This window comes from Aquarana catesbeiana, linkage group LG02, assembly GCF_042186555.1.
Source record: "Aquarana catesbeiana isolate 2022-GZ linkage group LG02, ASM4218655v1, whole genome shotgun sequence".
In the NCBI taxonomy this organism is placed as follows: Eukaryota; Metazoa; Chordata; class Amphibia; order Anura; family Ranidae; genus Aquarana; species Aquarana catesbeiana.
Window position 1 is genome coordinate 768,116,894 of NC_133325.1, and position 13,236 is coordinate 768,130,129.

The 13,236-nt window shown below is 43.3% G+C and overlaps 1 protein-coding gene across 1 annotated transcript in view; it reads right to left on the bottom strand.

Moving 5' to 3' along the window:
- Positions 1-253: 253 nt before the first annotated feature.
- The window catches only part of LOC141127725 (uncharacterized), a 122,115-nt gene continuing 109,132 nt past the window's right edge, over positions 254-13,236 (bottom strand). The window contains exons 23-29 of the mRNA XM_073614473.1: positions 13,074-13,220; positions 11,715-11,858; positions 11,405-11,551; positions 9,243-9,386; positions 7,763-7,909; positions 3,459-3,602; positions 254-416 (exon numbers count right to left, since the gene is read on the bottom strand). Coding sequence (XP_073470574.1) covers positions 394-416; positions 3,459-3,602; positions 7,763-7,909; positions 9,243-9,386; positions 11,405-11,551; positions 11,715-11,858; positions 13,074-13,220 — 896 coding nt within the window. The 3' untranslated portion in view covers positions 254-393. The remainder of the gene's footprint in view (positions 417-3,458; positions 3,603-7,762; positions 7,910-9,242; positions 9,387-11,404; positions 11,552-11,714; positions 11,859-13,073; positions 13,221-13,236) is intronic.

The following is a 13,236-nucleotide window of genomic DNA, read 5'->3' on the forward strand; positions in this document are numbered from 1 at the left end:
GCTACTATTAATTTTACTGAAATTCTGTATGCATCATCTTCTTGTTTGTGTGTGCCAAGTTTGAGAGTTTAATAATAAAAGCATATTTGCCTAAGCCATTATTCTTTGCTCTGTCTGTTTGCAGAACGTGGAGTCTGTGTACTTGCATAGCCATATTGAAATATGATCTTACATCAGATACTTATAATCAAGAAAATGAAGAGTCCTTCTTACCAACCAATGTCTGACTATGTCAACATAAGAAAACACTGAATACGATGCCCAAAATTTATTTATTGAAGTATTATTTGAATAAGTAAATATATCACGTAAAATAAATAAAATCCATTCTTCATAAGTATTAAAAAATCAATTGCGAAGATCGTTAACTCCAGACACAAACTTCATGGGTTTTCAAGCTGTGCCACTCTTGCCTCCTGCAAAATGTCAAAGAAGTAGAGGTGAGTAGCTTTGATTCTTCATTTTACAATTTACTATTACAGGTTTAGCAAAGTTTTCTTACCCTTATTGAGAGACGCAACTGTCAATTGAAGATCAATCAGAGCCAGTTGGTTAAGCTGCCTATTTCTAGGGTCACCCGTATGGAAGAGAATACTTAAGAGAATCTTTTACATTAAGTACTTGTCGGTATATATATGCATTCTATGTCCAATAAAGACCAATCCATGATGTAAAGGATTCCCTCAAGTATTCTCTTCCATGCAAACACCTTATGTGATCAATGATTATTTTTGGGGCTTGTTTTCTCACACTTATCCTTTTTGAAATCCGACCACCTTCCCAGCACAGGATCATCCAAAAAGTAAACCAGACAAGCATCAAGTGTGACCTATATCAGCATGGAAACAGATATATTCTCTGCAGGCCTGACAATCTAGTTTCTTGACCTTCGCCAAAATGGGTGTCTTGCAACTCTACCAATATGAGTAATGGTTCCATATTACTTTTTATACAACTCAATACGAAACCCAAATACTAAACTCAGAAGGATCTCTCCTGGGACTTTATATTCCCCATTTCTCTTGTTCACTCTCTACTCTAGTTTCCTGGTATACTGTACATCTTGATCCTTTTTTGTAACTTGGTACCAAATTTGATCTATGCCAATCAATTAGTGCCCTTCCAATGAGTAAAAATAGCAGCTTGGCTATAACTGAGCTAAGTTCCCTAAGGACTCACGGGTGGAAGGCATCTTGTCCTGGTAATTTTTTCACATTAAGTTTGTCTAGTCTCTTTTGTACCTGGCCTTCTGTCTGCAGCAGACGTGCCTTCATTGAAATGCCATTAGTAAAACACCACCCCAGTTAGGTTGTTAAGTAAATTTCATTTTTGGGCCTCTGTTGTATCCACAGGAGCAGGGATTGTGTAGTTTGGTCTGTTCAAGGCTTCACGGGCTAGGAGTTTGCTTCTCCCTGCCTCTAGAAGCTTCTAGAGCTTAGGAAAGGAGAATTCAAATAAGCAGCTAGAATATTTAGCAGAACCTGTCCAATCACTGGGTAGTTGTATCCAGATGGTGGTTGAAGATGCTGTTAAAAAGTCTGCAGCCCTAAGGAGATTTTTTTTCCCCCCTGTGGGGATGGTCCTGCAGGCTGAGAGGAAGGAAGAATCCCCCCCCCCCCCCCTCTGGGCTGGAGACTGGACTACCTTGTTGGAGGCACATGCATCTCTGGACTGTATTTTTGCCAGGATCTTGTGAGTAGAGCCTCTTTATCTGCACTAAAGCTAGTTCGTTGTCCCCAGTCATGAACCATATCCTACTCAAACCCACCCTAATGTTATTCTGCTTTATGGTCACCAGCCTTGAGCCGTGGAATATTTAGGTGTGCCTATGTTAGTGCTACTACTGCTTAGAGAAGGATGTCGTCTGCCATTGCTACTTCTCGTTTGGAGTATCCCACATCACCCCAGATCTCCCCTCCCAAGTTCTACTAGAAAATAAACTTCCAAAAAAGAAAAATCCCTAGACTGATTTTTGAGCCAGAATGGATGGACTGATGTTGGGTGCCTGGCTGCTTTGCACTGTTTTGGGTTAATAACCTAATAAGTCTAATCTCAGCAGCCACTTCGGGGGTAGCTCCACCTTAGTACTACTGTTATGACTACTGTTACGACTACTACAATTTTTTTACCTGTAAATACTGAAAATAAATGATTCAATACAGCTGCCTTTTCCCTGCCATACTTGACCAACTCCATCTGCTATGGGGCCTATCTGTTTTTTCTGTTTACTTTTGCTGACCTGATCTTCAGCCTGAATCAACAGTCAGACAAGTAGCATTTTCAGAAGGGGAGCTCAGTAATTGCAGCCTCGATGTCTATTTCAGTACTATAGGAGACTATGGTTACAGTTGAATTGCTGTATTATCTAAACTCTCCATAAGAGGTCACTATAGCACTTTGGAACAGAATAGCAAACTGATATTTAAAGTAAAAAGTTCCACTAGAGGAAACCTTTTTGTAGATGTTTAAAGTATCGGCATTTGAAAACAAAAACAGTTGGGAAGAGGTAGGATTGTACATTGCACAGACTTTATAAGCTGGACCAAACAGTCCCTCACTAACCTGTTCAGGTAGAAGAGAGCCACCAGACCAGGGGTAGGGTAAGTAAAAAACCTTATCCCTGCACCCCTAGACTAAACAAGTTAACCTTTGCAGTGCAGGGATAGGTGCATTGCAAGGATAAATTATATCCTGTGTTTTATCTAATTTCCGGAGTTCAGTTTTAAAAAAGGTAGTAAAGCCCGCTTTGTGTTTTCTTTCTACAGGTAAGCCTACAATAAGGCTTACCTGTAGCCTTATTATAGAGTAGAGTGTGAACCCGGAAGAAAGACCACGGGAAGATGTTAGCCCTCTTGACAGTGCGGCACTGGAGGGCTTCGTTGTAAGGTAAGTATTTCATAATGTGCTAGTATGTGATGCATACTAGCACATCATGCCATTGTCTTACAGGTGTTTTTTTTTTTTTTTTTTTAAGCCAGCTGCGGTTTACTACCTTTTTAATCCCCTGCAACTCTGGTTCTGTTACACTTGACTCCACAACCAACAAAGAAATAACTGACAGACATGAAGTCTAGTAATGTAGACAAAAAATCACCCAAGCTCTACCGCATGATTGTAGAATGATGAGCTGAATAACGGTGCTCAGGCTTGTTGTGTCCTATAAACATCAAAATAGTAAGAAATGCCGGAAACTCGATTGCTTCTTCTTAAATCTTTATTGAGCACTAACAGCAGTGCGACATCTAAAGTGCTAACATGTTTCGGCCGGAGCCCTCCTCATAGCATGAGAAAGACTCCGGCCGAAACATTTTAGCATGTTAGCATTGCTATAATAAAGTCTAGTACACTAGTTTTACCTGTTACTGCTATGTGAACAAGGGAAATGCATTCAAACTGGCAATATTTCATTAAAAAAAAAAAATTACAAGTATTAATATCTCAAGGGGTGCGGAGGTTACCTTTAATCTGTGGGGTGAAGCACCATGGGGCATTAGGACTGCTGGAGTCGAAGCAGCAGCCTTTGGAATGGCATGTGGTCACACTGATCCCTGGGTAGCCACAGTCTTGCCTCTGACTGGGAGCCACTGAGCATTCAGCGTTATCTGGTAGATAAATTATAATATAGGCAATAGATCAGACAGAGCCTTTTTTTAATGCCTATATATCCATAAACTGTGCACTTCACAACATAGACAAAATGCATGGACAATCAAATACAATATAAGTTGTTAGGCCCATTCTCACCACATTTATATGCATTTTAAAGCTCATGACCAACTATATTATATAGACTATTGCTAAACCATCCACATCTAAGCTAAACTACACTAACCTCCTTACCCTTCACAGCTGCATACTTACCCTGGTTCTAGACTATGGCTCTTCTATTGTTTACAATCCATCCAACGAAAATCTCTTTACCAATGACCCAGCTCCCATAACCTTTAATAGAGTCATATACCAAGCTTTTATAATACAAACGTGCCTTTCCCAACCTGTTTAACCCAGAGAAACCCATAAAATAATTTTAAAGTCATGGGGGAACCCTTACTAAAACTTATAAATTGGGAGTGTTGGCAGTCAATAGGAACGTCAGGAGCGTGTACTAAAAATGCTCATGTTCTTTGACAGCAGCTGGCCTGATACCAGCATTCTGGTTTTCGCTGTGTCTGTCTGTCCACTTGCAAAGTGATTGATTTGTCCACTCTCTGGGTGGAGATCAAACCTGATTTAAGTCAGCCAAGCCTGCAGCCTCATGCTTGTGATAGCGCTGGTTACATGTGCTCAAGCTGCCTGTTTGTCTGTCCTGTTCTGCTGTTTGGATTCCCTTGTTGACGACCTTGGATTGGATATCTGACTATTCTCTGAACTCTGCTTGCCTTTTGACTACGTATCTGGGCTGCATTGAACCACTCTGCCTGTGTGCCAACCTCAAGTACCTGTTTGCTTTCTCAGTTCGCGAAACAAATGGTGGCCAGGCACCATAGCATTGTGTATAAGTCCTGGAGGCAACTGAGTACATGTAGGCTATACATGCGCCGAACGGGAAAATTTGCTTAGTTTCGGATAGATTCGTTATGTTACCAATTTCATTTTGTTATGGAATTCATTTTGTTTGGTTTCAGAATTGGTTTAGTTTAGTTTCATTTTCAAAAAATGTTATAGTTAAAATTAGTTTAAGTTATTTGTTTTCTAACAAATTCCAACTCTTCAGAATGATTAGAATTCGGATCGATGTGACGTGACGTTAGAAGGAGCGATGCCACCGGTTGACATAGCCAGGTGGCCCCGCCCTTTGTCTATATAAGAACTATCAAAGCAAAGAGTGGGCAGACGGCGGGTAGCCTCCCATGAGGCGGAGCGTTTTTTTTACTTTTTTTTTATTTTTTGGGTCCGGCGGGCATCGTGATTAACGATGCATACAGTACATCAATTTTTGTTTTTAATAAAGGACTTGTCAAAAACTGTTTCTTGTGGTTTTTACTTTTTGACACTTTTTTTGTGAATGGGTAGGGGTACGATGTACCTGATACCCATTCACATAGGGGGGGGGAGCGAGATCTGGGGGCCCTCTGCCTCAAAGCACCCCCCCCCATGTTGAGGGCATGTGGGTCTAGTATGAATTTTGGGGGGGACCCCATGCCGTTTAAAAAAAAAAAAATTGGCATGGGGTTCCCCTTAAAATCCATACCAGGCCCCGGCCTGGTATGGACTGGGGGGGAACCTATGCCGTTTTTTAAAAACATTTTTCTATTGCAGGGCAATTGCCGGCATTCTTTATCTTAACATTCATCTGTCATTGGGGAAGCCAGCTGACAGATGAGGACTCATGGTTGTTAAGGCCTGCTTAAAGTTGTTCTAAACCCTTATGTTTTTTCACCTTCGCCGGTCACCTAAAGTGAAAAAACACCTGGCAGTGACAGTCCCCCCCTATTTTACTTAGCTGAGCCCTGAAACATCACGAGGAGGGGACGCGCTGTCTCGGCTCTCGGCTCTTGATTGGATAGATTGATAGCAGTGTAGCCATTGGCTCCAGCTGCTGTCAATCAAATGCAATGACGCGGGCGCCAGGGGGCGGGGCCGAGTCATACATTTGGCGGCTAGGTATCCTGCATTCTCCTAGGGGGTGATCTGATGTGGGGAGGAGCCGCGAGAGCCGCCAAGGGACCCCAGAAGATGGTGTTTGGGGCCACTCTGTGCAAAACGAGCTGCACAGTGGAGGTAAGTATGACATGTTTGTTTTTTGTTTTTTTAAATAATCAAAGCTTTACAATCACTTTAACAACCAGCTATTTCTTCACACAGAATTTGAGTCGATTGATCAACCGTTTTTCGACCAATCCAAATTCTAATCGTCCTGAAAAGTTGGAATTCGTTAGAAAACTAATAAACGAAAAAATGTGTTGCTATTCATTACTATATGTGAGATTCAGATACATTCAAATCTCTGAATAACCAAAAATTTGTCCAAATTTGTATTCGGACCAAACTGAATTGCACATGTCTAATGTAGGCCCACTTGCCTTATGGGAAAGGGGGCTGCTATAGGTGAAGAACACAGCTCAAGGAACTTCTAGAGCAGCCCTTTTTAAACTAGTGGGTCAATGGGGAAAATGCCCCTTACATTGGTGGTCGGGGTAAAAATTTAACCCTTAAAGACAGCTAAAAAGATCATTGGTGTCATGCAGCTAGCTCTTTCAAATGGCATTGGCCTTGGAACTAACCAGACATCAGACCAGACACATCAGTGTCCTCAGTCCTTCGCACATCAAAGTCCCACTTCACAGTTTTCCCTTCAAAGTAGTGTTCTCGGGCCCCCTTCACATCACCCCCACCTTCTTCACATTAGTGTACTCAATCCCCTACATAGCACACCCCCTTCATTCACATAAGTGTCCTCACTACCCTTTCAAATCATCACCCCCCACAGTACTGACCGCTGCCCCCTTAACATCAACCCCCCCACACACACACACCCACACACACACCACAGCGCTGCCCCCTTCACATCACCCACCCACCCTCACATCACAAATCCTCCCCCCCAAGCAGTAGTGTGCTCTGCCCCCTTCACATCATCTGCCCCCCTTCACATCACCTGCCCCCACCCCCTTCACATCACCCCCCCCCACAGTACTGCCCCTCTTCACATCAATGCCCCCTGAACACCACCCCCCCACATCATTGGCCCCCTTCATATCAACCCCCCCCCCACACACACACAGGACTGCCCCTTCACATCACTTCCCCCACAGCACTGTCCCCTCACATCACAAATCCCCCCCCCCCCACAGTAGTGTGATCTGCCCTCTTCACATCACCTGCATCCCCTTTTACATCGCCCTTACATAACAAATCCCCCACTAGTGTGCTCGGCCCTCTTTAGTACCCTACAGCACTACCCTCTCTCAAATCACAGCCTGCCATAAACCCCCCCCCCCCACAGTAGTGTGCTTTGCCCTCTGGAAGTTCAGCCAGCCTCCCCCCTTCCAGCACTGTCTCCTCTCACATCACCCCCCCCCCCCTTCATTTTTCTACCTTAGGTTGAGTGGAGGGCAGAAGGCAGGATAGTAATATGCCAGGTGCAGGAGGCACAGCTCTGCATTGGGGGGGGGGGGGGCTTGTAATAAGCTGACTTTGGGAGGCACAGCTCTGCATTGGATGGGAGCGAGAGCTGTCGGCTGTTAACTTTTCATATTAACCAGCAAGTGATTGCTTGCTAGTACTGCCCTACATCCTAGCCACCAATCACTCGCTGGTTAATATGAAAAGTTAACAGCCGGCAGCTCTCGCTCCCATCCATTGCAGAGCTGTGCCTCCCGAAGTCAGCGTATTACCAGCACTCAGCTTATTACCTGCCCCCCAATGCAGAGCTGTGCCTCCCGCACCCGGCATCCTGCCTCCCGACATGCAGAGAATGATAGTGGCCAAGGCTGGGGAAAAAAGTGGCTTTTAAAAAAGCGGCCCGGGTCTGGATGGGACAGTGGCTTGGTCGGGATCCAGACCGCGGTCCGCCATTTAGTGATGCCTGCAATAAAATAATAAATACACATTTTGGCAATACTGGTGCATATATTAATATTTGCAAACATGGAATTCTCCTTTAAGCTGTCAGCAGCAGTAGTGCAATAATTGCTAGTCTAGCCACAGCAGACATGCATGACGGTTAAATCTGTTCTGCTTACTGCTCTTTCACAAATTGTTAAGATGATTTTTCCATGATTACATAAATTGAATGGCACTGAACTGCACTGAAGTGTACCTTGTGTCAGAGAGTAAAAGCACCAATTCACCCCAGGGATGCTGGAATCAAAGCAGCAGTTCCTACTGGCACACTGTGAGGCACTGATCCCAGGATATCCACAGTTCCTCCTTAGATAGGGAGAGCCGCCACATATAAGGGCTCGATCTAAAGGCAAACAAAATACACAAACATGGTAATAGCTGGGCCACTGAAAGCTTTAACAATGAAAACATTTGTTATAAGGGCTAAAGCCTCTTACACACGATCGGACTTTCCGACAACAAAACCGTGGAATTTTGTCCGATCGTGTTGGCTCAAACTTGTCTTGCATACACACAGTCACACAAATGTTGGCCAACAATTACAAACATAGTGATGTACTAGACGTACTACGTGGTTTTTCAGCTCTTTAGCGCCACCCTTTGAGCTCCTTCTGCTAATTTCATGTTAGTAGAAGTTTGGTGAGTGTTAATTCACGCTTTTCTTTTCGCGTTTTTCATTTATGGCTTTTGATTTCGTGCTTTTCAGTTCATTTCTGAATGGCCTTTCGTCAATCAGACATGTTGCGGAATCGGAGAAGATAACGTGTTATTTAATATTGGCCTTGGAGTTATTGCTTTGACATTATTTTTTTGTTTGAATAATAATGATTTGATTTGGTACATTTTCTATATTTTTGGATGCATAGAATGCACTTTTTGGTTATTTTCTATTGGCAGACATTGGCAGTATGTCAATTTTTTTTATTTTTTTTTCAATGCACAATAAAAAAATTGTGTAGAATAATACTTGGCTATGTGTTTTACTTCAAATGACAGTTTGGGAGTAGGCAGTTACATTTTAAAAAAAATACAATGTAAAATTGACAAGGGACACCAACATAGTTGTATCTTTGTTCTTAAAAACTACGGGATAATGGTGTTGTGGTAACTTGTACAAATAAAAAACAAAAAAAACATAATATTATTCTTGATATCACTAGAAAAAAAAAGCCTTTGAAAATTTGTTTGCAAAAACACCATCAGTATCACCAGCAAAGCAGCTTCATTATTATCCCATTAAAGAAGAAGAGAATGTATTGCATTTGGAGATTTCATAATTTGCCACTTCACGAATGTTAATTCTCCATTATGATCGCTAGTTTACAAGACTGACTGCTTCTGATTCCGAGCATGCGTGTTTGTACTTTGGACTGTTGTCCGACGGACTTGTGTACACACGATCGGAAAATCCGACAACAGACATTTGTTGGCGGAAAATTTGAGAACATGCTAGCCAACATTTGTTGGCGGAAAGTCCGACAACAATTGTCCGATGGAGCGTACACACGGTCGGACTTACCGCCAACAACCTCACATCCAACATTTCCCGTCGGAAAATCCGATCGTGTGTACGCGGCATAAGTGTTCTTATGTTTCCAGCCTAGCCATGTACTGTATATTATGATTTATCAAGTTAGAAAAATTATTATAAGATGATGTTTATTATTGCATCTTACCTTGGCCTTTTGGATTGAAGCACCATTTAACCCCACGAAGAGATGAGTTAAAGCAGCATCCACTAGAATAGCACTGCCTTTCAGTAATTCCTGGATATCCACAGTCTGTTCTGTCAGCTGGACTCACCGAGCACTGAGCCTTATCTGTAGCAGACAAAGTGGAAGTAAGAACAGATTATTAGACTATTGAGAAGGGAGAAATGGGACAGAATGGTAGAAGTGCAGAGATATGTATGGGCTATCCTTTCAGCTCAGGTAGCATTGAGTCTTATCTGTAGCTGATACAGTAGAAGTGGGAACAGATTTTTAGCCTATTGGGAACCAGGGAATTTGACAAAAGAGAAGAAATTCTGAGATAGGTATGGGCTATCAAGCTGTCATGGACTTTGGTAGACCCTCTGTGTCGATAAAGTCAGCAGTCAACAGCAGTCAGGAATGAGGTTAGAACGAGGAATGTCACCAGCACACCATGGGTCTCCATAAAATGGGTCCAAAGCTCTATTCAGCTATCACATCGTTACAGCAAACAGCAATGTTTCGGAGCCTCGCAGGACCCCTTCATCGGGCACGTGACATCACATGCCGATAAAGGGGTCCTGCGAAGCTCCAAAACATTGTGGTTTGCTGTATTGAGGTGATAACTGAATAAAGCTTTGGACCCATTTTTTGGAGACCCATGGGGGTTGATTTACTAAAGGCAAATAGACTGTGCACTTTGTGCAAGTACAGTTGCTCCAGAGCTTAGTAAATGAGCAGAAGCTCTGCTGACTTCTATCATCCAATCATATGCAAGCAAAAATGCAGTTTATTTTCCGTGCATGTGATTAGGTACTCTTTGCAAAGTGAAGCTTTACCTTGTTTACTAAGCTCTAGAGCAACTGCACTTGCAAAGTGCAACTGCACTTTGCAAAGTGCACAGTCTATTTGCCTTTAATAAATCAACCCCAAGATGTGCTGGTAACATTCCTCATTCTGATTGCCTATGGTTCCAGCCAGTGGTTGCTTCAGCACCCACTTAGACATATAGCCGCTTTCACAGGAATGTGTGCATTGGGAAGAGTGCGTTGAAATCTTAAGAATGGGGTTAGGGAAAATCCTCAAACAGGCAGGCAGTCAGCATGGAGGCAGGTACAGTGTATACTCCCCACTGCAGATAGCGCTAGACCGAAGCGGCAATGCAGAAGGGAAAGGAAATAGTGAGGAACTTGGTTCCTCTGTGACTTCCTGCGGTCACAGGGAGATATTTGTTCGATGTGACCCTAGTGGCCATCTTGGGTCAGACAGAGTCTATTTAAGACTCTGGCTCCTGGGTTTGGTGCACTTTATGCGAGTGGCTAATGTAGGGACAGGATCCCCGTCTGTCAGTGAGGTAGGGAAAGGTTCCAGTGGAGTAGGGACAGTGCAGGGACTACATCTACCTCTCTTCAGGAGGCCTGCCCTTTGGGAGTGGGCCAGGTAGGCCGCATTCAACTCCTCATTGATGAAGCTGTTGGCATCTTCAAGTCCTTGGACCACTGACACTGTCTTGAGTGGCTTCAGCTGGGTGTGTCTACCCACTAGGCCTGAATAAGCTGTTTTTGTACCTTTTCTACAAAAAACTTGGTTGACTGACTTGGACTTGGTGTGTTTACTGCCCACCACACCACGCTGTACCTTGCTCACAAGCAGCTCAATGATCGGTGGTTGCATCTGTTACACGCGTCCCTTTGGTGGTGGAAGTGTCCTTTTTGTTATATACTGTTTGCTCTGGACTTTTTTTATCTTATCTAGATTCATATACTACTGTATATATTTCTTCACCAGCCCATGGACTTTCACCATTTATATGTTTATAAGTGCTCACTCTGGTCTGGTTTACATATTTTCATATTTTTTTACTGCACAAGTCACTATTTCCTATTGGATGTACATTTATTCCATATGCTATTTATTATTATTATTTCCTTAATATATTACTAGTACACTTTTGGTCTACACCCCTCTCTTTTCTTTTCCCCTCACAGCGCAAACACCATTACCATTCACTCAATGATCGGTGAGCCTTGCTGTCTATTCGTAGCAGATGTGCAGTACATGGTGGTCAAACCTGCTCTGCTTACAGTTAGTGAGCTGTTAAGACAACTTTGCCATGATCATGTACAGCAAGTGGCATTGCACTGTACCTTCTGCTTGAGAGAAGAAGCACCAGTTCACACCAGGGATGCTGGAATCAAAGCAGCAGTTCCTGCTGGCGCATTGAGCGGCGCTAATCCCAGGATACCCACAGTTCCTCCTCTGATAGGGTGAGCCACCACACTCCTCTGCTTTTTCTAAGGGCAAACAAAATAAACATAGTTGGTAATAGCTGGGCAGCCAACTGCAAAGATCTGTTATAAGGTATAAGTGTTCTCACGGTTCTAGACATGTACAGTAAATTATGGTTTCTCATTTTAAAGAAATTATTACACGTTTTTGTTTAATATTGCATCTTACTTTGGCCATTTGGATAGAAGCACCATTTAACCCCGGGAAGACTTGAGTTGAAGCAGCATCCCCTAGAATAGCATTCCTTGTCAGTAATTCCTGGATATCCACAGTCTGTTCTGTCGGCTGGACTCACCGAGCACTGAGCTTTATCTGTAGCAGACAAAGTAGAAGTAAGAACATATTTTTACTATTAGGAAGAGAGGAATGGGACAGAAGGGTAGAAGTGCAGAGATACAGTAGGTATGGGTTATCAAGCTATCGTAGACTCTCTGTGTTGCCAAAGTCAACAGCCAGCAACAGTCAGGAATGGTGTTAGAGGAAGTCCTCCAGCAGAGCAACAGCAAACAACTAAACGCAATACCAAATCAATAGGAAAACATTAGCTGCCAACAGCAGCAGCACAATCATTAGCTAGTCAAGCTGCAGCAGACATACATGGTGGGAAAACCTGCTCTGCTTACTATTTCTTTGTAAAGTGTTAGTGGCCTGCTAGGACACCCTTGCTTTGCACATCAAGCAGTTTAGTGTAACAGAACCAGATGTAGTATCCATTAACACTTTTTGTTCTCGCTTGAGCGACACAAAAATCTCACTGTGATTTGCTTGCATGGGGCCCACCAGGATTCCCGAGGTTGCCAAGAGGAACCCTCCACATATTCACTTTCTGAGACACCATGGGAGAGAACCAACCTGGCCTGACCTCCACACTTAGCCTGTTCTAGCTGTGAAGTCAAGTCCCAAGTAGGCCATACTCAAGAGTAGTCCCCTGTTGGTACAAAACACCACACTAGGCTCCTTAGGAAGGAGGTTTACTTAACTTTAGAATAATAATGTTATAATTGACCATACAATGCTATGGTGGCACCCTACCTGTACAAGAGTATGGCAGGTCTTAAAGCACAGAGATGAGGAGACTGATGAGATTCACGTCATTAGCAGTGGGTAGAATATGATCCTTGGGAGAAATGCAATCTGCCTAGTCCATATACTTCCCCTCGATGGGGGAGCTCATGTTAAAATGGCTCCTGACTGCATTGTTCCTAATAGATGGGCCTTAAATAACAAGAACTGGTCACCTGAACTGGTCACCTAAACAGGCTGAAGGTTGCACACACTAACTCTAGCATGCCCCATGCTTCCCACAAATCCTTTTTAAATAACCACCTAGGAACACTAATGCTAGCCACGGCAAGGTTGCCAAGCAAACTAAAGCAGGATGCCACCTTAAAGGACTTCTATTCCAGTCACTGCCTAAATTACACTTCCCACCACTCATTTTGTGGTGTCTAGAGGAACTATAACAGGGATCCCTCAAGTACATCACATTCACAACCTGCACTCCTTTATATCAGCACTGTACTGTACCCAGTGCCTGAGAGTAGAAGCACCAATTCACGCCAGGGATGCTGGAATCAAAACAGCAGTCTCTCCTGGCGCATTCGGAAGCACTGATTCCTGGGTAGCCACAGTTCCTTCTTTGGTTTGGAGACCCACCACAATCCTGTTTTGTCTCTGTGAAAATAAAAAT